This window comes from Conger conger, chromosome 6, assembly GCF_963514075.1.
Source record: "Conger conger chromosome 6, fConCon1.1, whole genome shotgun sequence".
Lineage (NCBI taxonomy): Eukaryota > Metazoa > Chordata > Actinopteri > Anguilliformes > Congridae > Conger > Conger conger.
The window spans coordinates 19,113,376-19,139,077 of record NC_083765.1 but is presented as its reverse complement, the minus strand read 5'-3'; the positions used below and the strand labels follow the sequence as shown (position 1 = coordinate 19,139,077).

The window sequence follows — 25,702 nt, the reverse complement described above, 5'->3', positions numbered from 1 at the left end:
AAAGTTCAAATTGCTCAAAATATTAGCACTTTAGTTGAGTTTTGGTAAACTTTTTAAAGAATAAAATATTTTGAAAATGAATACAGTATTATTCACCAGTGCACTAAAATCACCGAAAACAATTCACAAAGCAACCATCAGCTGAAGATGGACCATCCAGGACAAGGCTGATATGTTCAATGCCTTTATAAATCACCGGTTCAATCATGCGACACACCAGGGACACGCAAAACAGCCAACCTGCCACTAAACTGGCAACCTCAAAAAAACATCACATATTTACCTGTAAATCAACATTCTCACCTTCACAAAGCCACAAATTAACCACTGCAGTCCACCAAACATGTTAATGACAAGCACACATGTGCACATGTGTTAATGACAAGGCATATATGCACACGTCAGCAAGAGGGCTCTGCCCACCTGAGCTCCTGTCTGGTTTGGGGTTTGCTGAGGTTCATCTTCACCCTACTTTTGGAGCTGTCCAGAAAAGGCTCTCTCTGCATGTTATCGGGCAGGGCCTCCATCTTAGTTTTGGTGGTATCTGACATGCCCTCTGTCTTGATTTTGTGGATATCTGGAAGTGTATCCATCTCAGTTTGGGGGGTAGAGGGCAGGCCCTCTGTCTTGATTTTGGGGATATCTGGGGGTGGATCCGTCTTGGTTTGGGGGGTAGAGGGCAGGGCCTCGGCCTTGGTTTTGGGGGTATAGGGCAAGGCCTCGGTTTTGATTTTGGGAGTCCCCCTGAAGGACCCCGGCAGAGGGAGGAATCTGTTGAAGGAGGAGCCCGTACCAGGCTTCTGACAAACCCCAGTCCTTCGCACCAGCATGTCATCTTTCTGCAGGTCAGGCTGCCTCCCCTCCCTTTCCCCTGCCTCTTCATCGTCCTCCTCCTCCTCACGTTCTTTGTAGTGGGCCAGCTTCTGGTCCAGAGCCTGGTTCTCCCGGCACGCCTGCTCGTACAGCGATGTTTGGTCCAGCGCACAGTCTGCAGCTGCCAGGGGGGCCGAGTCTCCATCGCTCACATCGGCACTGCAGGACCCGAGGGCCAGGGGGAACAGAGGCACGGTGAGAGACGCTCCGTGCACACTGAGGGACAGACGTTCCCACACAGCTGTTCTGTCACCACCACACCAAGCATCACCTCCCATCAACTCAAATTCACAGGTGTCAAAGGTAAACCAAGCAACGCAAAAAGCAAAGGGGAGAAATTAAACACTACAACGATAATACCAATGCTAGTACAGGTGTGAGGACCTGTGGACCTGTGATAACACACAAAATGTGTTCAATCTAGAGAGGAATTGCACTAGATATGAGAAGGATCTCATTTCAGCGCAGTCAGGTCAGACACTGCCGGTACAGCAGTGCAGTCAGGTGAGACGCTGCAGGTACAGTCAGTTGGGTGGAGCCCAGTCCGCCAGGATTGGTCAGAGCTACAGAGAACAGCACAGGACTGCAGAACGACACAACTGCGCCAAGGAGAGAGCGTGGGGCACAATGCAGAGAATTCACAGCAGATCCGAGCAGTCAGTGTCAGAGCACCTGTGCCTGCGTGCATGTCTGTGTGCGTGGATACATTTGTCTATATGCATGAGTCCATGCACGCGTGTATCTGCATGCATTCGTCTGTGTGCATGAATGTGTGCACGTGTGCATTTATGTGATTGTGTGTATGCATATACAGGTCTGCGTGCTTGTGTCTGTGCATGTCTGCATCTATGTGTGTGCATGCATGCACAGGGATTTCTGCATGCATAATGTGAGTGTGTGTATGTTTGCGTGTGAGTGTATATAAGCACCACAGCCCAGCACAGCATGTCTTGGCCATACCTGGCCGGCTTGTCAGTCAGCTGGGAGCTCAGGCCAATAGTGGGCGTGGCCACAGCCGCTGAGGCGAGGAGGCGGCGGAGGGTTTGGGCCTCGCTCCCCGGCCCCACCCCCAGCTCCTCCTCCTGCCCCGGCTGGGCGATGCGGAGCCGCTCCCAGAGCTGCTGGTCCATCTCGGTCACAGGGCCGAAGTGCACAAAGCGTGGCCGGCCAGAGGGGGCGCTGTGCTGGGCTGGGACCGGCCGCAGGGCATGGTCCTCCTGCTCCGAGGGCAGCAGGTGGTCCTGCTCCGAGGGCAGGGAGCCCTTCTGCAGACAGGCCTGGCACACAGGGGGCTCCTCACTGCACCCCCAAATCACACAGAGATGGGCAGGGTAGAGCATTACTACAGGATGAACGGTGCCCAGGGCTTCACCTTATAAACATCCTCTAATCAGACTGGAAACGGGAACGCTGGGAACTATCAAAAACTTTGATAGTTTTATTTCCCTGAAAAACACTGCGCGAGAGAAACATTCTTGTGGAAAAATAAGGGCAATGATGTGCACTGAATATTACAGACAGATGGGGCTTCAAGGCCAAGCCACTGATATGTAGCACACAGCCTCCTGGGTAACAACCAGAAGAGCAGAAAAAAAAAAAGAATCTGCCACATTAAGCAGCTCTTTCATGGAGCATCGGAAACAGTGGTCTCCCTGACAGCCGTCTCCCTGACAACAATTTCCCTGGTAGTCTGCTGAAATCACAGCCACGTCCAACCAACCATCATCCCCCAAACTGTTCATGCTGTTCCCTAACCTGCGTCTGTTATATCTGCTGCTCTACAGAGATCAGGCTACTCAGGCAGGTCTGGGAGGTCTGTGATGCTGGTGCAGTAGGGGGGTGGGGTGAGGCACCTGGGCTCGGTGGACATTTTGAGGCGCTGCCACGTCTGCAGGTCGGAGGGGGTGATGGAGGCGTTTATGAAGGGCTGCGGGGGGGCCCTGGGGGGGGGTCGGCTCTGCGCTCTCCGGCGGGACAGATCGTCCTTCTCCAGGTTGGGGAGGGCCTGGGGCCCCCGCCCCCCCTCCTGCTCCTCCTCCTCTTTACAGGGGATGGCATGGGACATCTCAGGGGGAGGGGTCTCACTACGGCAGGGTAAATAAGTCCTGCTTAAAGCACTGAGGAGTAACCATAGTAACCATGCATGCTGCAAGCACAGCCATAAATATAAAATGATATCCAATTCATTATACCTCAAACATGTCCAGGTAAGTTAGTGATATTACAGTATGTTCACATAATATATACACCGATGAGCCAAAACATTATGACCACTCACAGATGAAGCGAATAACTTTGATTATCTCGTAACAATGGCACATATCAAGGTCTGGCATATATTAGACGCCAAGTGAACAGTTGGTTCTCTTAGTCAATGTTTTGGATGTGGGAGAAATGGGCAGGTGTAAAGACAAGGGCCAAATCATGATAGCTGGAAGACTGGATCAGAGCATCTCCAAAGCAGCAAGGCTTGTGTGGAGCTCCCGGTCAGTAGTGGTGGTGTACATACTGACATTGATCCGAGGAGGGACAAACCACGAACCGGCAACAGTGGGTTGGGCGCCCAAGGCTCATCGATGCGCAAGGGCAACAAAGGCTCTCCCGTTTGGACCAATCCGACAGAAGGGCTCTTGTGGCACAAGCCGCAGAAGATTTTAATGATGGCCACAGGTGGAATGTGTCACTATACGCAGTGCATCCCTCCTGGGCATGATGCTGCGTAGTCACAGACCGGTCAGATCAAGTGCCCATGCTAACCCCTGTCCACTGCCCAAAGCTCCTACAATGGGCACACGGGCATTGGAACTGGACCTTGGACCGATAGAAGGTCCGATGAGTCCTGTTCTCTTTTATATCATGTGGACAGCCAGGTACGTGTACACTGTTTACCTGGGGAAGAGATGGAACCAGGATGCACTGCGGGAAGAAGACAAGCCGGAGGAGGGAGTGTGATGCTCTGGACAATGTTCTGCTGGGAAACCCTGTGTCTGGGCATTCAAGAGGACGTCAATTTAACACGTGCCATCTACCTAAACATCGTTGTGGACCAGGTACACCCCTGGCAATGATATTCCCCGATGGCAGTGGCCTCTTTCAGCAGGATAATGCGCCCGGCCACACTCTCACACATTCTTTGGCAATGACTTGAAGAACATGAAAAAGAGTTTAAGGTGTTGCCCAGGCCTCCAAATTCCTCACATCTCTATCCGATCAAGAATCCGTGGGATGTGCTGGAACAACAAGTCCAATCCATAGCGGCTCCACCTCAGAATTTTCAGGACTTGAAGGATCTGCTGCGAACATCTTGGTGTCAGATACCACAGGGCACCTTCAGAGGTCTTGTCCAGTCCATGCCTCAGCGGGTGAGAGCTGCTTTGGCAGCATGCGGAGGACCAACAGCATATTAGACAGGTGGTCATAATGTCTTGGCTCATCGGTGTATTACAGCCATATTATGTTTGCCACACAAAAATAAAGTATACAGTATATGTATGGAAAAATAAAAATGACCAATCACCAAGGCGCTAAGGCTCAACTACTGCACGCCTCATGAATCAGGACTTGAGATGTTTGAACTCATTGTAAGTAGTTACAGAGAACCGTGTCAGACGAATGTGTGAAATGTAAAATGCAAATGTAATCTGGATCTAAAGAATTTTGCCACACATAGGGGGAGTTTAACAAGCAGACCACCGCAGCAACAGGAGACAATTTCCACAGGAGTACGAGAGTCCAAATGCTGCAACTTAAGGCATCACATGAACACCAGACCAGCGTGATCGGCAGAAACCTGGAGAGCTAAACCTCTTGGCAAACATAAGGGCCCAGACTTCTCCCCACACAACCAGATCACCGGGCTTTTGCACAATTTACCACTACGTTCTCTCCACACAACCAGATCACTGGGCTTTCACACACTTTACCATTATGAGCACCAGAAGTGTAGTAAAGGGCCAGAGAGAAACAAACACTGTTTGGTGTTTCCATTTCCTCAGAAGAGGGAAACAGAAAGTGATCATTGCATTTAACAATAAGCCACTTTGAAACTGCACCTTAAGTCAGGACCTTGCTGGAGTGTGTTTGTTCTCTCCTGCTGTTTTATCAGAAGCAGAGTATTGGTGTTTATGAGAAGTGCATTATGGGAAACGGTATAGTCCCTATGGAGTGGTGAGGCACCTGGGCTCGGTGGACATTTTGAGGCGCTGCCACGTCTGCAGGTCGGAGGGGGTGATGGAGGCGTTTATGAAGGGCTGTGGGGGGGCCCTGGGGGGGGGTCGGCTCTGCGCTCTCCGGCGGGACAGATCGTCCTTCTCCAGGTTGGGGAGGGCCTGGGGGCCCCGCCCCCCCTCCTGCTCCTCCTCCTCTTTACAGGGGGCGGTGTGAGCCTCACTTTCACTGGGGTGTTTTACACACACACATACACACACGCACACACAGACAGAGACACACACATACATACACACAGACACACACATACACACACGCACACACAGACAGAGACACACACATACATACACACAGAGACACACACACACACACAGACACACACACACAGAGACACACACACACGCACGCACAGACATACAGCACAATGCAAGGCAAACAAAACAGAAGTGGGAAAAATCAAGGAGAGAATGAGCAAAGAAAAATAAAATGTGAAAAAAACAGCAGGAGAGAGGAGTGTAGCAGGGCAGGGGGGATGAGTGTAGCAGGGCAGGAGTGTAACAGGTAAAACAGGATGAATGCAACAAGTTCAGCAAGAGCAAGCAACAACCAATCAGGGAATCCCTTTCACACAAGCTCCGCCCATTAGCTGTCCATCACAGGCACACCCAGCCCACAGCAAGACCCAACCTCACACAGGCACTGTTACAGTAAGGGTGTGCTCCATTCTCCCAGATTAAATCACCGTTACAGTATGGATGTGCATCAGCACTGCAATGCATCCAACACCTGCAGTTCAGGCAGGCTCCATGCAGACAGAGAGTCTCGTGGTGTTAATGGGGTGAGTCGTTTCCAGCACGCCGTTCCGTTAAAAACAGGCCCACATGCCACGCCCCAGAGGCTGACCTGAGGGCCGCCCGCTGCCACGCCCGACGGAGCCCCTCCCACTCCTCCCTGACATGGCCATCGCTGGCCGAGGGCAGGAAGTGGTGCACCCTGGGAGCTGAATGACTCATTCTGGCACGGCGGGATGCCAGGTCGTCCTTCTGCACGTCCGGCAGCCGGCGCCCTTCGTCGTCCTCCTCCTCGTCAGAGGCCCAGGCCTGCTCTGCCTGCTGCAGGAAGTCGCTGGCCTTGCGCAGTACGATGCTGGGGCAAGGGGGTGTGGCTTCCTCCATTGGCTCCTCCTCTGCCACGTGTTTGAGGCTGGAGCGTTAAAACAAGCTGCTTTAATGTCGGCAAGATACCCAGCTCCAGAAAACTCTCCTCAACCTACCAACTCTACCCCTTTCACATGCGCTCGCACACACACTCATATACGCACAGAAATGGAGCAACATCAGGCAGGCCCATTTTCATTGTTCAGGATTATCATTACTGCCGACATTCAAACAGCACAATCCGCACCCACACGATGCCTCCTGTGTGATACTGAAGCAACTTGCACAGACTTGTTGGTATTTTAAGCAGTCATGTCATGTTAAACTATAGGACATGCGCCACAAGCACATCGATATGCATCACTTTAGTATTAGATGGTAAGCCACGTCGGTTTTTAAGTGCATTAACAATCATCGCTGCTATGCAGCGTATCAGCCTCCTTGAACCACACCTAGTGCAGGAGTAAAGGAAAAGCTTCCGGGAAAAACACCATCTCCTCAGATACGCACTGGCTGTAGATACGAGAGCAGCAGGTCGTACAGCTCCCATGTGATCAGTCATGTGTTTTTGTCACATGGAGCTACGAGACCTCACTGCGGGTGCCAGACGATGAACTCAAATGCATGCAGAGCGTTCAGAAGTCCTTCTCAAGCAGAGAACGCGCTTTTAACAAACTGGAGTAAAAATAAACATGACCCCCACCACAGGCAGTGAGGGGGGTAGGGGGTTTGACCAGGGTGAGGGTTTAGATGGGGTAAGGGTGGGGGTTCAGATGGGGTAAGGGTGGGGGTGGGGGTTTAGACAGGGTAAGGGTGGGGGTTCAGACAGGGTGAGGGTGGGGGTTCAGATGGGGTAAGGGTGGGCATGGGGGTTTAGACAGGGTGAGGGTGGGGGTTCAGACAGGGTAAGTTTGGGGGTTCAGACAGGGTAAGTGTGGGGGTTCAGACAGGGTAAGTGTGGGGGATCAGACAGGGTAAGTGAGGGGGTTCAGACAGGGTGAGAGTGGGGGTTCAGATGGGGTAAGGGTGGGGGTTTAGACAGGGTAAGTTTGGGGGTTCAGACAGGGTAAGTGTGGGGGTTCAGACAGGGTAAGTGTGGGGGATCAGACAGGGTAAGTGTGGGGGATCAGACAGGGTAAGTGTGGGGGATCAGACAGGGTAAGTGAGGGGGTTCAGACAGGGTAAGTGTGGGGGTTCAGACAGGGTAAGTGTGGGGGATCAGACAGGGTAAGTGTGGGGGATCAGACAGGGTGAGGGTGGGGGTTCAGATGGGGTAAGTGTGGGGGATCAGACAGGGTAAGTGTGGGGGATCAGACAGGGTGAGGGTGGGGGTTCAGATGGGGTAAGGGCTTGGTGGTTCAGATGGTGTGAGGGTGGGGGGTGGTTAGTAGAGCCAGCTCACCCCCCTCCCCCCAGCTGACCTGAGGTAGCGCACGGCAGCAGGAAGCACGCGGATTCCCGCCTTCTCCAGCTTCTGCATCCTGCGCATTTCCTGTTCCTCTGGCCCCTCCCACAGGGCTGGCTCCGCCCGGCTCTCCCCTCCCCAGGTCACTGTTTTCTGCCGGATGGCTCCCCCCTCCACCTGTGCCCCCCCCAGTCTCATACAGGGGACCCGACTGACCCCAAACACAGACCCAGTCACAGGGGTGACATGATGCAGGTCACATGGTGCACAGGAAGTTTAACACAACACAAAGACAGGGCCTCCCTGACTAAAACAGCAGAGAGAGACAGGGCCCCCCCTGATTAAAACAGCAGACAGAGAAGCAGGTCCCCCTGACTAAAACAGCAGAGAGAGACAGCAGCTCACACCATTGGTTATACCAGCAAAAAACACCAGGATTGGTTTGACAACAACTCTACACACATCTCCACTCTTCTGGACTATATGCATAGAGCCCACAAAGCCAGCCTCAACAACCCTGCATGAACATCCCTAAAGCAGCGATGGCGAGAGCAGAGAAAGGTGGTGCAGCGTGAACTGCAACAGTTGAAGAATGAGTGGTGGACTACCAAAGCCCATGAAATCCAATCCTATGCGAATATGTATAACTCCTATGACGCCACCCGAAAGGCACTCTTACAGTGGCTGAGAGAGCACACAGCAGAATGAGGCTGTCTGATAACATCCCCAAAACAAGTCCTGGTGCACTGGAGAAAATGGCCTCCAACCCATCCGTAGGGGTGCAGCTGGCCGAGGAAAAACGGGCTGAAAAGTACTTGGGTGAGGCAGAGTCGTTACCTGATTGGTTGCTCTCCTCCAATAGGGGAGGTGGCTGTGCTCCCACTGGTCTGCACCTCCTCAGGATCCGGCCTCTTCTTGCGCAGAGGGGCGGGGCCGTAGGCGCTGGTGCTGCTCTTATTGGGCAGGTACTGGTTGAAGGGCGCGGTGGGGTGTGGCTCAGCGCAGATGGTGCGACGGGTCAGCATGTCGTCCTTCTGAACGTCTGGCAGCCTTCGGGGTCCGTCACACTCAGAGTCACTGCCACGGCCTACAGGGGGGGCAACACTGCTGATAAATACATGTCCCATAATCCACTGCAATCTCCTGTCCCGCTTAGACTGACATCTTATTCAAACGTACAGACTGCTCTGTTAAATCTGCAGCAGGTTCCCGTTGAACTGGGTGGGTTTGTTTGTTTTAAAGGTTTCTCCTGTTTCTCTTGGTGGGAGGGGGGCATTTACTAGAACTGGGATTTCACTCCTCTAAATGTAAAAAATTAAATAAATTAAAACAAACTTTTAGGTTATAATTGCTCCACATGCGTTATTTATGGATTTGAATGCTTTTTACTGGTTGAGGAAAAGTCGCTTTGGATTGAAAGCATTGGCTAAGTGACTAAAATGTAAATGTAAATCTAATTCCTTATTTTCAATATCCCCTTGAAATTATTAGAACAATTATAATTATATTTATGTATATTTGTATTATAACAATGAGAGTAGCTAGTCCAAACTCTGACATGTGCAAACAAAGACATTTCAAAAAGGAAAAATAATAATCTGTTAATTGGAGAATTAAAACAAAGTCCTATTTAACTGAAAAACAAATAAAAACTCAAAAGGACTCATTTGTAAAGGGATGTTCTCAAAGACCTGGACTTGTGAAAAAGATAAACCGGCTTCCCACTCCCATTGCTGGACTGGTCAGCGACCGAGTGACTGTGTGTTTGTCTGTGTGTGCGCGCACACAAAAATATGGTAAAAAAACTGTACACTCCAGTAACTCTCTAAACCATAAACTGCATGGTGGCAAGATTATTGACAATAACACCAGAAAATGACAGTGTGTTGCAGTTCCGTGTTCATCCAGCAGAGGGCACACAGGGTGAGTGAAATGGGCAGCTTGGCTGTGCTACCTGTGTGTTTAGCGGTTCCCTGAAGAGGCCCGGTGGTCTCACGGCGAAGCATTGGTGTGCGTTCGAGAGGAAGAATGTAAAGGGCCTCAAGAATCTCCTAAATTCTGAGTGAAACAGAGTACATACCCTCGCTGCAGGCGGGGATCAGCACATCGGGGGAGGGGGACCCCAGAGAGTCCAGGCTGTCAAAGGAGTCGCCCCGGCCGTGGGGGGGAGAGAGAGACTCGCTGTGCTCCGCCTCACCACTGTCAATGTACCCGCTGTCCCCGATACTGCCCCTCAGAGTCTCAGTATCCTCAGAGTCCTAACACACACACACACACACACAAACACACACATTTCAGCCAAGAGAACTCTCACGACATCCACCTGCCCAGACATCCAATCCCTCTCTCTCTCTCAAATTCATATATAAAGCATATATGAATATAAACAGGTAAAAGGTCGGCAATACCAAAATAAAATTCTACATCTGGAAGACACATCTACATCTCTCTCTCTCCGGAAACACACAGCACCTTCTTCATCTGAGACAACAGCCCTTCGAACACCTTCAGGTCCAGGGTGGGGCCGCTGTAGGAAGTGCTGTTCTGAGCCGCCTTCCCCAGCCAGTATATGGTGATTAATACCTGCGGGCAAAAGGAAGTCAAATAATGTTTAAAGTTATAAGTTTAAAGTTTATTGCTAGATACTAGTTAGTGATGTTTATTGAGATATAGATATTGAGTGACATTTGAGATATTGAGATATTGTGTGATGTTTATTGAGATATTGAGTGATGATCACTCATAAATTGCAAGGCATTATAGTATTGAGGGCATTTCTTAGACTAGCATCAGAACACCCTGCCTCTTAATAGGAGCAAAAGTGAACACTCACAGAATCCTCTTTTTTTTTTTTTGTTGCACATGTGTATCTGTGCTATTATTATCTCGCCATCTGAGAGTCACTTTCGGCACTTTTCTTTAAAAGATTAACATGGTGGTTGAATGTGAGACTTGTCAGCTGTCTTTAGGCAAGAACAAAACGTTTATTTATTTATTATTCAGTCATTTAAATGTATTTTAAAACTTTTTTTTCAAAGCCTAAATTTTCCACTACAAAAGTTCACCCAAACTGTCTGGGCTTGGTAATGAGAATTGTCAATTAGCTATGATTGACAGACCGTGCCCCCACATTCCACGCCGTGGTTTGTTACCATAGCTAGCGCCATGATACGTGCTCATCTTGGGAGACTGAATTTTCACAAACTAGCTAACTTGATATATCAACTATCGATAGCTAAGGTAAGGACACTGACTTATCCAATAATAATTTTTGCTAGCTAGCTAGCCCATAACAAGAAAGCCAGCGGTGCAAACTACGGGTCATATTTCTTTACGGGGCGTGGTTATCCTTGTGTGACACACTATGAGGAGAACATTCTCAACCAGTTGAAAATAGGATATTTAGCGTCTGCTAAATGCTTTGTAATGTAATGTAAACACGCCAGGACACAATAATAATGTTCATGCATACTGAGTGATGACAATATAAGGGAGCTAATCATGTTTCAGCTGAGAACTCGGACTGCATGCACTGGAGAAGGAGAGAACGAGAAAGCGAGGGAGAAAAAGCAAGGAAGAGACAGAGAGGGAAAGGGACAGAGAAAGGGAGAGAGGAGAAGAGAGAAGAGAGTTCACTTACATTCTTCAGCTTTCTGCTGCAGTCTGAACCCCTACGAAGGAGACAGAAAATATGTGTCAGGACTGAGACAGACTATAAAGACAGATTAATAAGGCATAAGTTGTCCTTTTTGTCCATTGAGGAGCAGTGGGTGGCCACAATGCAGCACCCGGAGACCAACTCCAGTTGCCCTGGTTAAGGGTAACGGAAGGAGCACACCTAACCTGACATGAGCGTATTTGAGTGTGGGGGGAATCAGAGTATGCAGAGTAAACCCACATGAATACGGCCAGATCATGAAAACTCCATATAGAGAGGATCTGGCCAGCCAGGATTCAAACCTAGAACCTCCTTCCTTGCGAGGCAACAGCTAACCACTACTGCCACCAGACAGACAGATAGACAGACACCAGACAGACAGACAGACTGACAGACAGCAGACTGACTGACCTGAGGTTGGCACGTACAGAGGTGTCCTGCAGGTCTCCAGGATCAAACAGCTGAGTGCCCTTCAGCCCCAGGCTTCCACACCCCCGCAGAAACAGGCACAGGTTATCCTGCACCGAGGGGAACACACTTTATACACACACTCACACACTTTACACATACACTCACACACATACACAGAAACGCACACACACACGCACTCACACACACATTCAAACACATTCACACACACACTTACACACAGAAACACTCACACACACTCAGACACTTTATACACACACACACTCACACACTTTACACATACACTCACACACATACACAGAAACACACACACACATGCACTCACACACACTTACACACACTTTACACACAGAAACACTCACACACACACACACACACTCAGACACTTTATACACACACAAACACATACACAGACACACACACTCACACACACTTTACATACACACTCACACACACACTTTACACACAGAAACACTCACACAGACAGGTGTGCACGCACACACAGACAAACACACAGTCAGTGGTCGCTCACCAGTCCAGCGATGGGAGTGGGAAGCCGGTTTATCTTTTTCACAAGTCCTGGTCTAATACAGCTGAGGAGCCTGTGGACAGGATATAAAGGGCCTTTACCCAGCATGCACTGGGCCTGCTTTGTACAGAGATGCAGCTCAATTCAGTGGATTCATCCACAACTTTTCATTGGCCCCTGAAGGGCGACATCACTACCATTAACAGATGTTGCCAGCACTCAACATTCAAGCTGAACAAATTGGTAAGAGAGATATGTGTCAGGCTGCAAGTATTTTACATTTCCTTGAACCAGGGCAATCTTAAGGAAATCAATAAATGGCAATTAGACAAATGTGGTTTGACTGTGATTGATGCTGCAGCAAGCATTTTATCAGTCAGTAAACATTTAATTCTAGAAGAATGTTCTATGTGGATCTTAAACAGGAGGTATATTTTTGACCAGGGCTCCTTGGGAAAGAAATCTTGAACCGCAATGGGACTTCTTGGTAAAATAAAGGCTAAATAAAAATAAATAAAGAAAGCACTCATTACTTTAATAATCACTAATATTGTCCGTTGGAGCTGTGAAAGGCCCAGACTCACTCGCAGAGCAGAATCCCGTTCTCCAGGCTGCTTCTGAAATCCCTGTCACCAAAGCGCCGGCCCGTCGCCTCCTGCAGTTCAACACAAAAAACAATAGTTTCTTATTTCATTAAGAATGATTGTGTTTATTCTTCTGCTGTGTGCTTTATCTGCAAAATAACATTATGACAAGCGCGGGACCGCAGAGAGCTGTGGCCAATGCGAGGGGTCATGCCAGGATTATGTGCCAGGTCCTCAGGTAAAACTGCTGAACAGTGAAATTTGATCAACTGCACTTTCTACAGTTTTCTAGCTCTGCGGAACATACCTGGAGCGATTTGTGGTGAGTGACAGGTCAGGAATTAGGACACTATTCTTAGAGGTAAATAAGTTGAAGACGTGCATAATAATTTAAAATAGCAGCAGAGTGGAGTACAAATATTCTGCGGGAAATTAATTGGTTTGGAAATGAATGAATTTAAAAGAAAGGAAAAAAAGGTGTTGAAAAAGGTGTTTTACTTCTCCATCTAGAACTCCCAATTTAAGAGCAGTTTGTTGGTTTCCTGGAGGAACCATCCCCATCCCTTTGAGCTGCATTTTAATGTGAAAGGGGCTATAAATAAAGCTCCCAGTGGACCAGGACATGGCTGTTTGGGGAGGGAAGCAATATGAGTCAAGCTGGACATGACATACATATAATCCTCACACTTTTATGTACTTAATGAAAGTGCTTGTGGGAAAATTCATTTAATTGTATTTTTCCTAAATCTAAAGTGTAGATTAACCTTTGAGAAATAGTCTAAGATATTTCATATTATGGATGTATTTATTCTTACATAAGGCCAGCAGTCTTTCCAGAGCCATGTATGTGCATTCTGGACTGTACCACCTGCATTCTAAACTGGACCATACCAACACCATTCTAAACTGGACCATACCAACACTATTCAAATCTGGACCATACCAACACCCTTCTAGGCTGCTATTAAGAAAGGCAAAACTCAGTCAGGAGATTTAAGTTGTGTAACACAGTTGTGTAACAAATCTGCAGGAGAGCTGATCCCAACACTGTATTGTACAGCCACACAAACACACATATGAACATACTTATTAAATGTACACTTACAAGGTTATCTAACTAAAGATGACTTGAACAGGACTGCTTGTGAAAGCCTGCCTGCTTGCTTTAGGAACATGCCCATGTTTACTGCATAATCCCATAATCCGGATGAGTTACTCTGCGAGCCTCTGAGCCTTTTCACATATGCTGAGCAGAGGCAGCACCACAGACATGTGGAGATGGGGGTGAGGACAGGAAGTAAAAATCAAATGTCCTTTTTACCTGCTTTTCTGTGTCTGTGGATCTGTGTGTGTCTGAGGGGGCAACATATCTCCCCTCTAATTATCTGTCCAACACATGAAATTACAATACAGGCATCTTATCCAGAGCGACATACAACAAACCATAACCATACTCAGGGACAAGTGCGCTGAAAGACTCTTAGAGTGCTAGAGTGATTATATAGATAAAAACTAGATAGAACCCTGTAGATTAAACTGATGAGAACACTGTATACACATGTGCGCACGCATGCACAAAATCCCCAAGCAAAGACATGCATACACTGTTATACACACACACATTCCACAGCCACAGATACATAATCACAACCAACATAGTCACGCAGTCACGCACACACACACATGCGAATGAGCCATGCCAGTTTTGCATGCAGTACAGAGGAGGACAGGGTGAACACAATGAGGCCATAATAAGGTGCTAAATCAACCATATTCCAGACAGATAAGATCAGATATCAGAACACTACTTTAAGATGAGAAGCTTTATTTAGTGACTCAAATCAACCACTTTCAGAAACAGAACAAATATAAAAAGAAAAATGGTGTGATTTATATCTACAACTTTATAACTCTATACCATGTACCAGATGAGGGGGGGATAATTAGGCAAATTACATTACATTACATTATTGGCATTTGGCAGACGTTTTTATCCAGAGCGACGTACAGTTGATTAGACTAAGCAGGAGACAATACTCCCCTGGAGCAATGCAGGGTTAAGGGCCTTGCTCAAGGGCCCAACGGCTGTGCGGATCTTATTGTGGATACACCGGGATTAGAACCACCAACCTTGCGTGTCCCAGTCATTTACCTTAACCACTACGCTACAGGCCACCCCTGCAAATGCAGTGTAGTCCGTAAGTATTTGGACAGTGACACATTTTGTGTTCTTATGGCTCTGTACTCATGTGTATTGGATTGGAAATGAAGCAATGAATTAATTTGAATATATTTACTTCCATAGTAAATTCAGGAATTACATCCTGTGTATACATAGTCCCTCCAATTACGATGGTTGGCCTCTTAACTGTTTCTGATAAGTCAGGTCTATTCAATTGCTTCCTTACTGCAGGTACAATGCAGTCCATAAGTATTTGGATAGTGACATGTTTTTTTGTTGTTTTGGCTCTGTACTCCAGCACATTGCATTTGAAATCAAACAATTTTTGCTTTGATGGTTTACATCCATATTTGGTGAATAATGTAGGAATTGTAGCTGTTTTTATACATTGGCTAGTCCACCCAATTTTAGGGGACCAAAAGTGTAATTGGACGATTGGCTCCACAAATGTTACTTGGACAGTGTGTTAAATTTCTATTTCCAAAAAGCTTTTGATAAGGTAACGCATGATAAACTCATTATCAAAATGAGGATGGTACAAATTACAGGAGCCATTTCAGAGTGGGTTCAGAACTGGCTACGGGATAGAACACAACGAGTAGTAGGAGGGACTTTATCTGAGCAGGGTATTGTGGGAAGTGGATTCCCACAGGATTCGGCACTGGGGCCACTGCTCTTCCTCCTTTACATAAATGACCTTGACAGAGGCATTGAGAATAATTTAGTTAAATTAGCAGATGATATATAAGAAAGATATAGAGGTCCTGGAAAAGCTTCAGAGAAGGGCAACCAGATTGATTCCATGTATAAAAGATGGAAGTTATGAAGATAGACTTAAGATGCTTAATCTGTTTAATCTTAGTAAAAAGAGATTTAGGGGCGAATTTAATTGAGGCTTTTAAATTCATTAAAGGGATTAATAAAATTAACTATAGGCGATTCTTCAGAGTGAGTCCGGTTAGCAGAACAAGAGGGTACAAATGGAAACTGGCGAAGGATAAATTCCACACAGATATTAGGAAGTATTCTTTCACACAGCGAGTGGTCACCGTGCAGAATAGCATGCCAGGACATGTAGTGGAGGCAGAAACACAAAGGGCCTTCAAGACCAGGCTTGATACAGTATTAGATATGATTTAGCTTTTAGGAAAACTAAGCAGTAGGTACACTTACTGGTAGGAAAAGGTGAGCGTTGCTGAGCAGAATGGCCTGTTCTCGCCATTATGTTATGTTAGATTCATCATTAATTCATGCATAAAAGGTTGAGACTTGATTCTAGGAGTGCCATCTGCATTCTTTTATTGTCTCACATGAGCACAAGTATCAATGCCAGTGAAGCAGGCCATCAATTGGCTGAAAAATCAGAATAAATCAATCAGAGACATAGCCAAAATATTAGGTATGCCACATTGTTAAGAAGCAAGAACTCACTGGTGAGCTCCGTAATGGCAAACGATTTGGTCAACCACGGAAGATCAGAGTAGTAGATGACAGAAGAATCCTTTGAGTTATGAGAAAAATCCCTTTGTAACTGTTCAAGAGATCAAGATCACTCTCTAGGATGTAGGCATAGATGTGTCACAGATGTCCATCAAGAGAAGACTATGTCAGCATAACCTCAGAGGGTTCACTACAAGATGCAAATCCCTGGCAAGCCTCACAAAAAGAATGACCAGCTTACAGTTTGGAAAAATGTACATTCAATTAAAGGTTCTGGATTGGGCATGTATGGCTGCCACTCAAACTGACACACTTGTGTTTGTTGATGATGTCACTGCTAACAGTGCCAAAGTATACAGAAATTTCTTATCTGCTCAGATGCAAGTAAATGCATCAAAACTGATTGGACGATGCTTCACCGTGCAGCAGGACAATGACCCAAAACATACAGCCAAAGCAACCAAGGAGTTTTTGGGCCAAAAAGCGGAATGTTCTTGACCATGTCAATCACGTGAAACCCGGGTACCCGGAGGAAACCCACGCGGACAGATCATTAAATCTCCAAACAGAGGCCTAAGTGGGGTACAAACCCATGACCTCCTTGCTTGGCAACAGTACTACCCACTGTGCCACAAAAAGGGGCACAGTGGCGTAGTGGTTAAGATAAATGACTGGGACCTGTAAGGTCGGTGGTTTGAATTAGCCACAATAAGATCCGCACAGCCATTGGGCCCTTAACCCTGCATTGCTCCCGGGGAGGATTGTCTCCTGCTTAGTCTAATCAACTGTATGTCGCTCTGGATAAGAGCGTCTGCCAAATGCCATTAATGTAATGTAATGTAAAAGTCTAAAGTCTGCACTTTAACCACATAGTGATCACTGACTTCAACCATTCGTTTTCTGGAGTACACAGCGAAAACAACAAAAAATGTGTCATTGTCCAAGTATTTACTGTATAAGGAACCTTTCAGTATGTATTCATTCTAGGAATTTTGTCAATATGATTGTACAGAGTTGTACCACTGACAGACCAAGCCAAACAATAGGCGTACCAAAGTCAACTGTTTGGAACATCATTAAGAAGAAAGAGAGCATTGGTGAGGTCAGTAATCACAAAGAGACTGGTAGGCCAAAACAAGACCTTTACAGTTGCTCGAAAACGAAAACAGGTCATTCAGCCCAGCAATGCTTGCCTAAAAGTAGTAGGCCAATAAAGTGTACATATTAATTTACCAAAAAGCTAAAAAGTATCCAGCACCGCATCAAGCCAGATCTTGAAACCCCCCTGTGTTCACAAACACTCTTCAGGAGGCAAGCATGGATGTGTCAGTGGTTACTCTCCACAGAAGATCTGCAGTGGCTACACTGCAAGATGCAAACCACTCTTTAGCAGCATAAAAACAATGGCCAGGTTACAATTTGCTAAGTAGTATGAAAAAAGCTTGCAGTGTTCCGGAAAAAGGTTTTGTGGACAGATTAGACCAAGGTTGACTTGTATCAGAGTGATACAAAAACAAAGAGGCAAAAATCAACTGCCCAAGGACCAAAGCACCCCCCCTCATCTGTGAAATATGGTGTTATAGTTTGCGCATTTATGACTAAAGCATTTATGATGTACAGATGCATCTTACCTGTTCAGGTTCACTCTAAACTCATTGGCCAGTGCTTAATCCCACACATACACCAATGCTCTCTTTGTTCTTAAAAATATTCTAGCAAAGTAGTTTACTAGATACTGAAAGCTTTCTTATACCTGCACAAAGGAAGCGATTGAGTAATCAGAAACAACTGTCCAATTACATATTGTCCCCTTAAATGGAGGGATTACGTATAAAAAGGAATGTAATTCCTACATGGATGAGACGGGTGCGTGGGGGTTGGACCCAAAATGCACGACTCAGAAACAATAGTAATATAAAGACCCCTCAGGGCTTTATTCGGGACGAATCCCAGGAGAGTAGTCAACACAAGCAAAGTCCATACACGTAGATCCAGCCAAACAAAACGTAAACAAACAAAAAGCACGGTGCCGAGGGAAGAGGCAAACTCGTAGTCGGTAAACGTGCAGGGAGGTCCGGTAGCAGGAGAGCTGTCAGCGGGGCTGAAGTACAGGCGGACGGCAGGCAGAGGCGTAGTCGTGGGCGAAGCGGAAGTCGAAACCATGAAACAATCAGCGGGACAAAAGTACAAAAACGGTAGGCGGGGACGTAGTCGAGAAACAAAACGAAGGTCACAAAACAGAAATCAATAGTCGATGGTCAGTAAACAGGCGTGGATCGTAACGTGTAATCAAACAGTAAATAATGCTCAAGAGTTGCGTGAAAAAACAGAGGCAGACAATTTCGCAGTGAACAGTTGCGCGACTGGGCTATAAATGCAGGTGTAGACAGGTGTAGACAATTAGTTAGAGCGTAGCAAGGAAATGGAAAACAGGTGCGATGGATGACAAGTTTAACAAGGAGATTAGTAATCGTTAGTAATAAACCTATCCTGCCCTAGCATTAGTAAATTAGTAAATGACATGCACGAGAAACGTAAGGTAACATGAACACATGATTAGTCTTGTTAGTTTCTACCCAATCCTGATCTAGCGTTAGTAGTTTTAGTAAATAGACAAATAGAACATTAGGGGAGTGAAGGACAGAACGAGAGAGAGAGAGAGAGAGAAAAGGCGGAACGCAAGGTTTGCGGAAAAACATGTAAAAGTGTATGCATAACAACGACCAGTTAACGTAACAATAAACATGCATCGAAACATAACACAAAGCGAAACTAAGACGATAATCACTCAACATAACCAGGTAATAAAATCGTACGATAACATAACTAGACATGACAAGAAAATAAATCGTAACGAAACATAACTAAACAACATGACGAACCTAGACAACATAATACATGATAAAACACTACGTGACTAAGACAACATGAATAAACATAAATCAACATAAAACATGGTGAGACAGACCTGAAACGTGACAATGGATTGCCTGATATGGATGTAAATACCCTCAAACTAAAGATGACTGTCTGCATTTTAACCTCATTATTCGTTGTCTCATTTCAAATCCAATGTGTGCTGGAATACAGATCCAAAAGAATAGAAATTGTACCACTGTCCAAATAGTCATACGGGGCTGAAATTAAAATTAATTTTAAATTAAAATGGGGTGAGAGGATACAGGCTTAATACATGAAACGTGGAATGTGGGGTGAATTTTAAGTGAAGCAGGGAGTGACAGTTTAACAGAGGATGGGTTAATAATGCTGTGGATCTTAAAGGGACCAATGAAGCGGGGTTGCAGTTTGTGAGAGGTGGCTTGGAGGGGAATGTCCTTAGTGGACAGCCAAACGGAGTCACCTGGTTTGTAGGCTGGAGCTGGTGTGCGGTGTCGATCCGCGAAGCGCCGATTACGGTCTGCCGTGCGTAAAAGTGCGGCCTTGGCATCCCTCCAGATCTTAGCGCAGCGCTTCATGTGGGTGGCGAGGGAGGGAACGGCGATCTCGGCCTCCTGGTCAGGAAACAGTGGAGGTTGGTAGCCAAGAGAGATCTCGAAGGGAGATTTTCCGGTAGCGGCGCAGGGCAGGGTGTTGTGCGCATACTCCACCCAGGTGAGCATCTTGCTCCATGAAGCCGGATTCTGGTTAGAGACACAACGAAGTGCGGCTCCCAAATCCTGGTTGGCCCTCTCGGTTTGCCCATTGGACTGGGGGTGATAGCCGGATGAGAGGCTGGCTGTGGCACCGAGGGCCAGGCAGAAGGCTTTCCACACTTGGGAAATGAATTGTGGGCCCCGGTCGGATACAATGTCTGAGGGGATTCCGTGGATGCGGAACACCTCCTTTATCAGTACATCCGCGGTCTCTTGGGAGGTGGGTAATCCAGGTAGGGGGATGAAGTGGGCTGCCTTGCTAAAACGATCCACTACGGAGAGGATGGTGGTGTTACCTTCGGAAGGGGGAAGTCCGGTAACAAAGTCCACCCCAATGTGGCTCCAGGGTCGACTGGGCACGGGCAGCGGTTGGAGTAGACCAGCAGGGGCTTGGTGGGAGGCCTTGCTTCTGGCACAGGTGGTGCATGCTTTGATGAAGTGTCTGGTGTCGGGGATCATGGTGCTCCACCAGAACTTTCGCTTAAGCACCGCCAAAGTGCGGGTAAAGCCGGGATGGCAGGACAGGGGAGATGAATGAGCCCATTGGAGCACCTGTGTCCGAGCAGCTGATGGGACATAGAGGCGTATTCCTGGGTTGGACCTGGGGTCGGGTTCCTCCCGTAGAGCCCTCTGGATAACAGCCTCAATCTTCCAGGTTACGGATGCGACAGTGCAGGAACCCGGGAGGATGTTCTCAGGTGCCTCACGCTCAGGACAGGTGTCGAATTGTCGGGATAGGGCATCTGGCTTGACGTTCTTAGAACCCGGGCGGTAAGTGAGAGTGAAGTTGAATCTTCCGAAAAACAGCGCCCATCTGGCTTGGTGTGAGTTCAGTCTTTTGGCCGTCTGGAGGTACGCCAAGTTCTTATGGTCGGTCCAGACGATGAAAGACTTCTCGGATCCCTCCAGCCAATGCCTCCACTCCTCTAGTGCCAGTTTGACTGCGAGGAGTTCTCGATTTCCCACGTCATAATTTCTCTCCGCTGGTGAGAGCTTTTTGGAGAAGAAGGCACATGGGTGTAACCGGTTGTCGGAGGCAGAGACTTGTGACAGCACGGCTCCCACCCCAGTGTCAGAGGCATCAGTCTCCACAATAAACTGGCGAGTGGGATCGGGGTGCACCAGGATAGGGGCGGTAGAGAACAGTCTCTTAATTTTTACAAATGCCCCATCTGCTTCGGGGCCCCAACGGAATGGCATGGCAGTGGATGTGAGCTTGGTGAGGGGGGAGACAACTTGGCTGTATGATCTTACGAATCTGCGGTAAAAGTTGGCGAATCCCAAGAAGCGTTGGAGTTGTTTCCGGGTGGAAGGCGTAGGCCAGTCAGTGACCGCTTGAATCTTCTTGGGATCCGCCCTGATCTGTCCCTTCTCCAGAATGAAGCCAAGGAACTCGACAGTGTCGGTGTGGAAGACACACTTCTCCGCCTTGACAAACAATTTGTTCTCCAAAAGTCTCTGGAGAACTTGCCTGACGTGAATCTCATGTTCCTTGGCATTGGTAGAGTAAATTAGAATGTCGTCCAGGTAAACAAATACGTGTCGGCCCAGTAAGTCCCGAAGAACATCATTGACTAGCGCCTGGAACACAGCAGGTGCGTTAGTGAGGCCGAATGGCATGACCAGGTACTCAAAGTGTCCAAGGGAGGTATTGAAGGCGGTTTTCCACTCATCACCTTCTCGGATACGAACCAGATGGTAGGCATTGCGTAGGTCTAACTTGGTGAAGATCGTGGCATCGTGTAGAGGGTGAAAGGCAGAGTCCATCAATGGCAGAGGGTATTTGTTTTTTATTGTAATGTTGTTAAGTTCTCTGAAGTCAATACAGGGACGCAATGAGCCATCCTTCTTCTGCACGAAGAAGAATCCGGCGCCCACAGGTGAGGAGGATGGGCGAATCAGTCCATTGGCTAGGCAGTCCCGGATGTATTTCTCCATGGCCTCCCTCTCAGGTCTGGAGACTTTGTATAAACGGCTTGAGGGGAGTGTGGAACCGGGTAGCAGCTCGATGGCGCAGTCGTAGGGTCGATGAGGGGGAAGCGTCTGTGCCTGTGTCTTGGAGAAGACCGTGCCTAGGTCATGGTAAGGGGTGGGCACCTTCTCCAGGGAGGGCTTGGGGACCTGTGGTGGGTTGGGTGCACCCTCTGCTGGTGCAGGAGCGGATCGTAGGCAGGATTGGTGACACTCACGACTCCAGGCTTGAATCTGGCATGAACTCCAGTCAATGGTGGGGTTGTGTCTCTGGAGCCAGGGTAATCCCAAAATGAGCTGGTCGTTAGGGGACCGGATGACACGGAACTGAATCATCTCGTGGTGGTTTCCAGAAATGATCAGCTGAATGGGTTTGGTGATGTGGGTCATGCGGCAGAACGTCTTTCCGTCCAATGACCGAGCATTCTCGGGGTGGGGTAGTGGGAGGGTGGGAATGTCCAATTCCATGGCCATCATTTCGTCAATGAGGTTTGCGTCAGCTCCAGAATCCACCAACGCGTTAACCTGGATTGCTCTGTCGGGAAGCATCAACATGGCCGTAAGCGTGGAGCGATGGTCGTTCCTGGCAGCGCCTTCATATTTGTTGAGCACTTTCACCTCAACAGATGAGGCAGAGTTCTTGGACCGGAGGGTGCACCGAACTTGGGTGTGTCCCAGCCTCCCACAATAGAAGCAGGAACCGGTTGCTCTCCGACGTGTCCGTTCCTCAGGCGATACTTTCATGCCTGCACGGGAAAGGTCCATGGGTTCGACTCCTTCGGCTAGCTTCTCCTCCGGTCGGGAACTTAACCCTCGCCTGGGGTATGCCTGAGTGGGTGGGACCTGTCTCTCAATCCGGCGTTGTCTGGCACGGTTGTCCAAACGGATGGCAGCACGGACGAGTGGGTCGAACTGAATGATGGGTTCGAGACGTGCCAACTCGTCCTGGAGTGCCTCACTCAGGCTGGCCAGGAACAGGTTAGCCAACGCTGCATCATTCCAGCTGGTGGCCGCCGCGAGAGTACGGAACTCGATAGAATGGTCCGCCGCGGTTCTCCTGCCTTGGCGAAGGGCGATCAGACGTTGGGATGGCTCTTGGTCACTGGATGCATGCTGGAAAACCTTGCGGATCTCCTCGGCAAACTCCGGGTACCGGGGAGGGAATGAACCCCCGGACCACACAGCTGTCGCCCAGTCCAAGGCTCTCCCCTTGAGTAATCCCATCACGTAGCCGATCCGGCGGTCATTGCTGTTGTAGGTCTGAGGTTGCTGCCTGAACACAAAGTCGCACTGGAGCAGGAACGCCTTACATCTCTCCGGTTCTCCGCCGAACCTCTCCGGGGGGGGTTGTTGTGGCTCCCGGAATTGCCAGGTTCCCATGGGGTGGGAGGGTAGAGGTGCAGGCGGGTTGGCAGGTTCCTCCAGTGGGTGTGGCTGGACCGCGATGGCGAGTCTCCTCATCTCCGCACACAGCTCACAAATCTCCAGACGAAGTTCGGAGATTCCTTGTGAGTGTTGCTGGACAATGGCGCCTTGTTCCTGGAGTGCGTAGAACATGGCGGTTGAGTCAGCCGGGTCCATGTTGGCGAAATTGTTCTGAGACGGGTGCGTGGGGGTTGGACCCAAAATGCACGACTCAGAAACAATAGTAATATAAAGACCCCTCAGGGCTTTATTCGGGACGAATCCCAGGAGAGTAGTCAACACAAGCAAAGTCCATACACGTAGATCCAGCCAAACAAAACGTAAACAAACAAAAAGCACGGTGCCGAGGGAAGAGGCAAACTCGTAGTCGGTAAACGTGCAGGGAGGTCCGGTAGCAGGAGAGCTGTCAGCGGGGCTGAAGTACAGGCGGACGGCAGGCAGAGGCGTAGTCGTGGGCGAAGCGGAAGTCGAAACCATGAAACAATCAGCGGGACAAAAGTACAAAAACGGTAGGCGGGGACGTAGTCGAGAAACAAAACGAAGGTCACAAAACAGAAATCAATAGTCGATGGTCAGTAAACAGGCGTGGATCGTAACGTGTAATCAAACAGTAAATAATGCTCAAGAGTTGCGTGAAAAAACAGAGGCAGACAATTTCGCAGTGAACAGTTGCGCGACTGGGCTATAAATGCAGGTGTAGACAGGTGTAGACAATTAGTTAGAGCGTAGCAAGGAAATGGAAAACAGGTGCGATGGATGACAAGTTTAACAAGGAGATTAGTAATCGTTAGTAATAAACCTATCCTGCCCTAGCATTAGTAAATTAGTAAATGACATGCACGAGAAACGTAAGGTAACATGAACACATGATTAGTCTTGTTAGTTTCTACCCAATCCTGATCTAGCGTTAGTAGTTTTAGTAAATAGACAAATAGAACATTAGGGGAGTGAAGGACAGAACGAGAGAGAGAGAGAGAGAGAAAAGGCGGAACGCAAGGTTTGCGGAAAAACATGTAAAAGTGTATGCATAACAACGACCAGTTAACGTAACAATAAACATGCATCGAAACATAACACAAAGCGAAACTAAGACGATAATCACTCAACATAACCAGGTAATAAAATCGTACGATAACATAACTAGACATGACAAGAAAATAAATCGTAACGAAACATAACTAAACAACATGACGAACCTAGACAACATAATACATGATAAAACACTACGTGACTAAGACAACATGAATAAACATAAATCAACATAAAACATGGTGAGACAGACCTGAAACGTGACAATGGATTGCCTGATATGGATGTAAATACCCTCAAACTAAAGATGACTGTCTGCATTTTAACCTCATTATTCGTTGTCTCATTTCAAATCCAATGTGTGCTGGAATACAGATCCAAAAGAATAGAAATTGTACCACTGTCCAAATAGTCATACGGGGCTGAAATTAAAATTAATTTTAAATTAAACAGACAGCCAGTTGGTGAACTGATCCAGAGTCAGTGTTTACCCACCTCTTCTTCAGAAAATAAACAAGCTACACAGACACACTGTTAACAAACAGTGTTCAACAATCAAAGAACTGCAGAGCAGCCATCTGTGGCCCTCATATTCAGTATTTGCGACCGGCACAGTACCCAAAATGCCAGGCAGTCGTCTTTGTTGGCAAGGGCACTGCGGCCATACACGGGCGCATTCAAAGCCCTGTTTAACATGTTTCAGTCCAGTCTCTGCTTGCAAGGGCTCAAGCTGTTGCAGAGATATGGCAGGAGACAAGGGGTTTTCAAAAGATGCCAATAGAAAACATCCTCATCCCTTTACTCTCTTGTCTCAGCACCTACCTCACAGCAGTGGTAATGATGCCTACCTCACACAGCAGCAGTACTAGGCCTACCTCACACAGCAGCAGTACTAGGCCTACCTCACAGCTGTGGACATTCTGGGTCAAGGAGAGAAAAGATCAGCTTGTGGGGGAGGGGAGGCTGGGAGACCTGGCCATGCCAGAAGTGCAGCTCACTAAATGATGGTGTGCTCTGTGTTCCCTCCAGAGCACACCATCTCAGCTGAAGGTCAGATAGGGGTGAGCCAAAATGTCAATCTCACATGACCAGATACAAAACACACACACACACACACACACATTCACACACCCTAGCATAAAAACAGAATCTTCATCGTGTGACAGTCTCTCACACATGCATTTTCACCCAGAATACCCT

General features: G+C 47.8%; 1 protein-coding gene across 6 annotated transcripts in view; it reads right to left on the bottom strand.

Annotated features, from left to right (window-relative positions):
- The window catches only part of limch1a (LIM and calponin homology domains 1a), a 46,829-nt gene that overhangs the window by 15,451 nt on the left and 5,676 nt on the right, over positions 1 to 25,702 (bottom strand). For 4 of the 6 annotated variants that reach the window (XM_061246192.1, XM_061246196.1, XM_061246194.1 and 1 more), the window contains exons 2-14: positions 12,803 to 12,873; positions 12,222 to 12,291; positions 11,672 to 11,778; positions 11,243 to 11,273; positions 10,075 to 10,185; positions 9,683 to 9,860; positions 8,440 to 8,689; positions 7,619 to 7,813; positions 5,944 to 6,243; positions 5,050 to 5,268; positions 2,727 to 2,957; positions 1,834 to 2,172; positions 424 to 1,032 (exon numbers count right to left, since the gene is read on the bottom strand). In XM_061246192.1, coding sequence (XP_061102176.1) covers positions 424 to 1,032; positions 1,834 to 2,172; positions 2,727 to 2,957; positions 5,050 to 5,268; positions 5,944 to 6,243; positions 7,619 to 7,813; positions 8,440 to 8,689; positions 9,683 to 9,860; positions 10,075 to 10,185; positions 11,243 to 11,273; positions 11,672 to 11,778; positions 12,222 to 12,291; positions 12,803 to 12,873 — 2,711 coding nt within the window. The remainder of the gene's footprint in view (positions 1 to 423; positions 1,033 to 1,833; positions 2,173 to 2,726; positions 2,958 to 5,049; positions 5,269 to 5,943; positions 6,244 to 7,618; positions 7,814 to 8,439; positions 8,690 to 9,682; positions 9,861 to 10,074; positions 10,186 to 11,242; positions 11,274 to 11,671; positions 11,779 to 12,221; positions 12,292 to 12,802; positions 12,874 to 25,702) is intronic. The other 2 variants (XM_061246195.1, XM_061246197.1) reach the window with 2 other exon arrangements.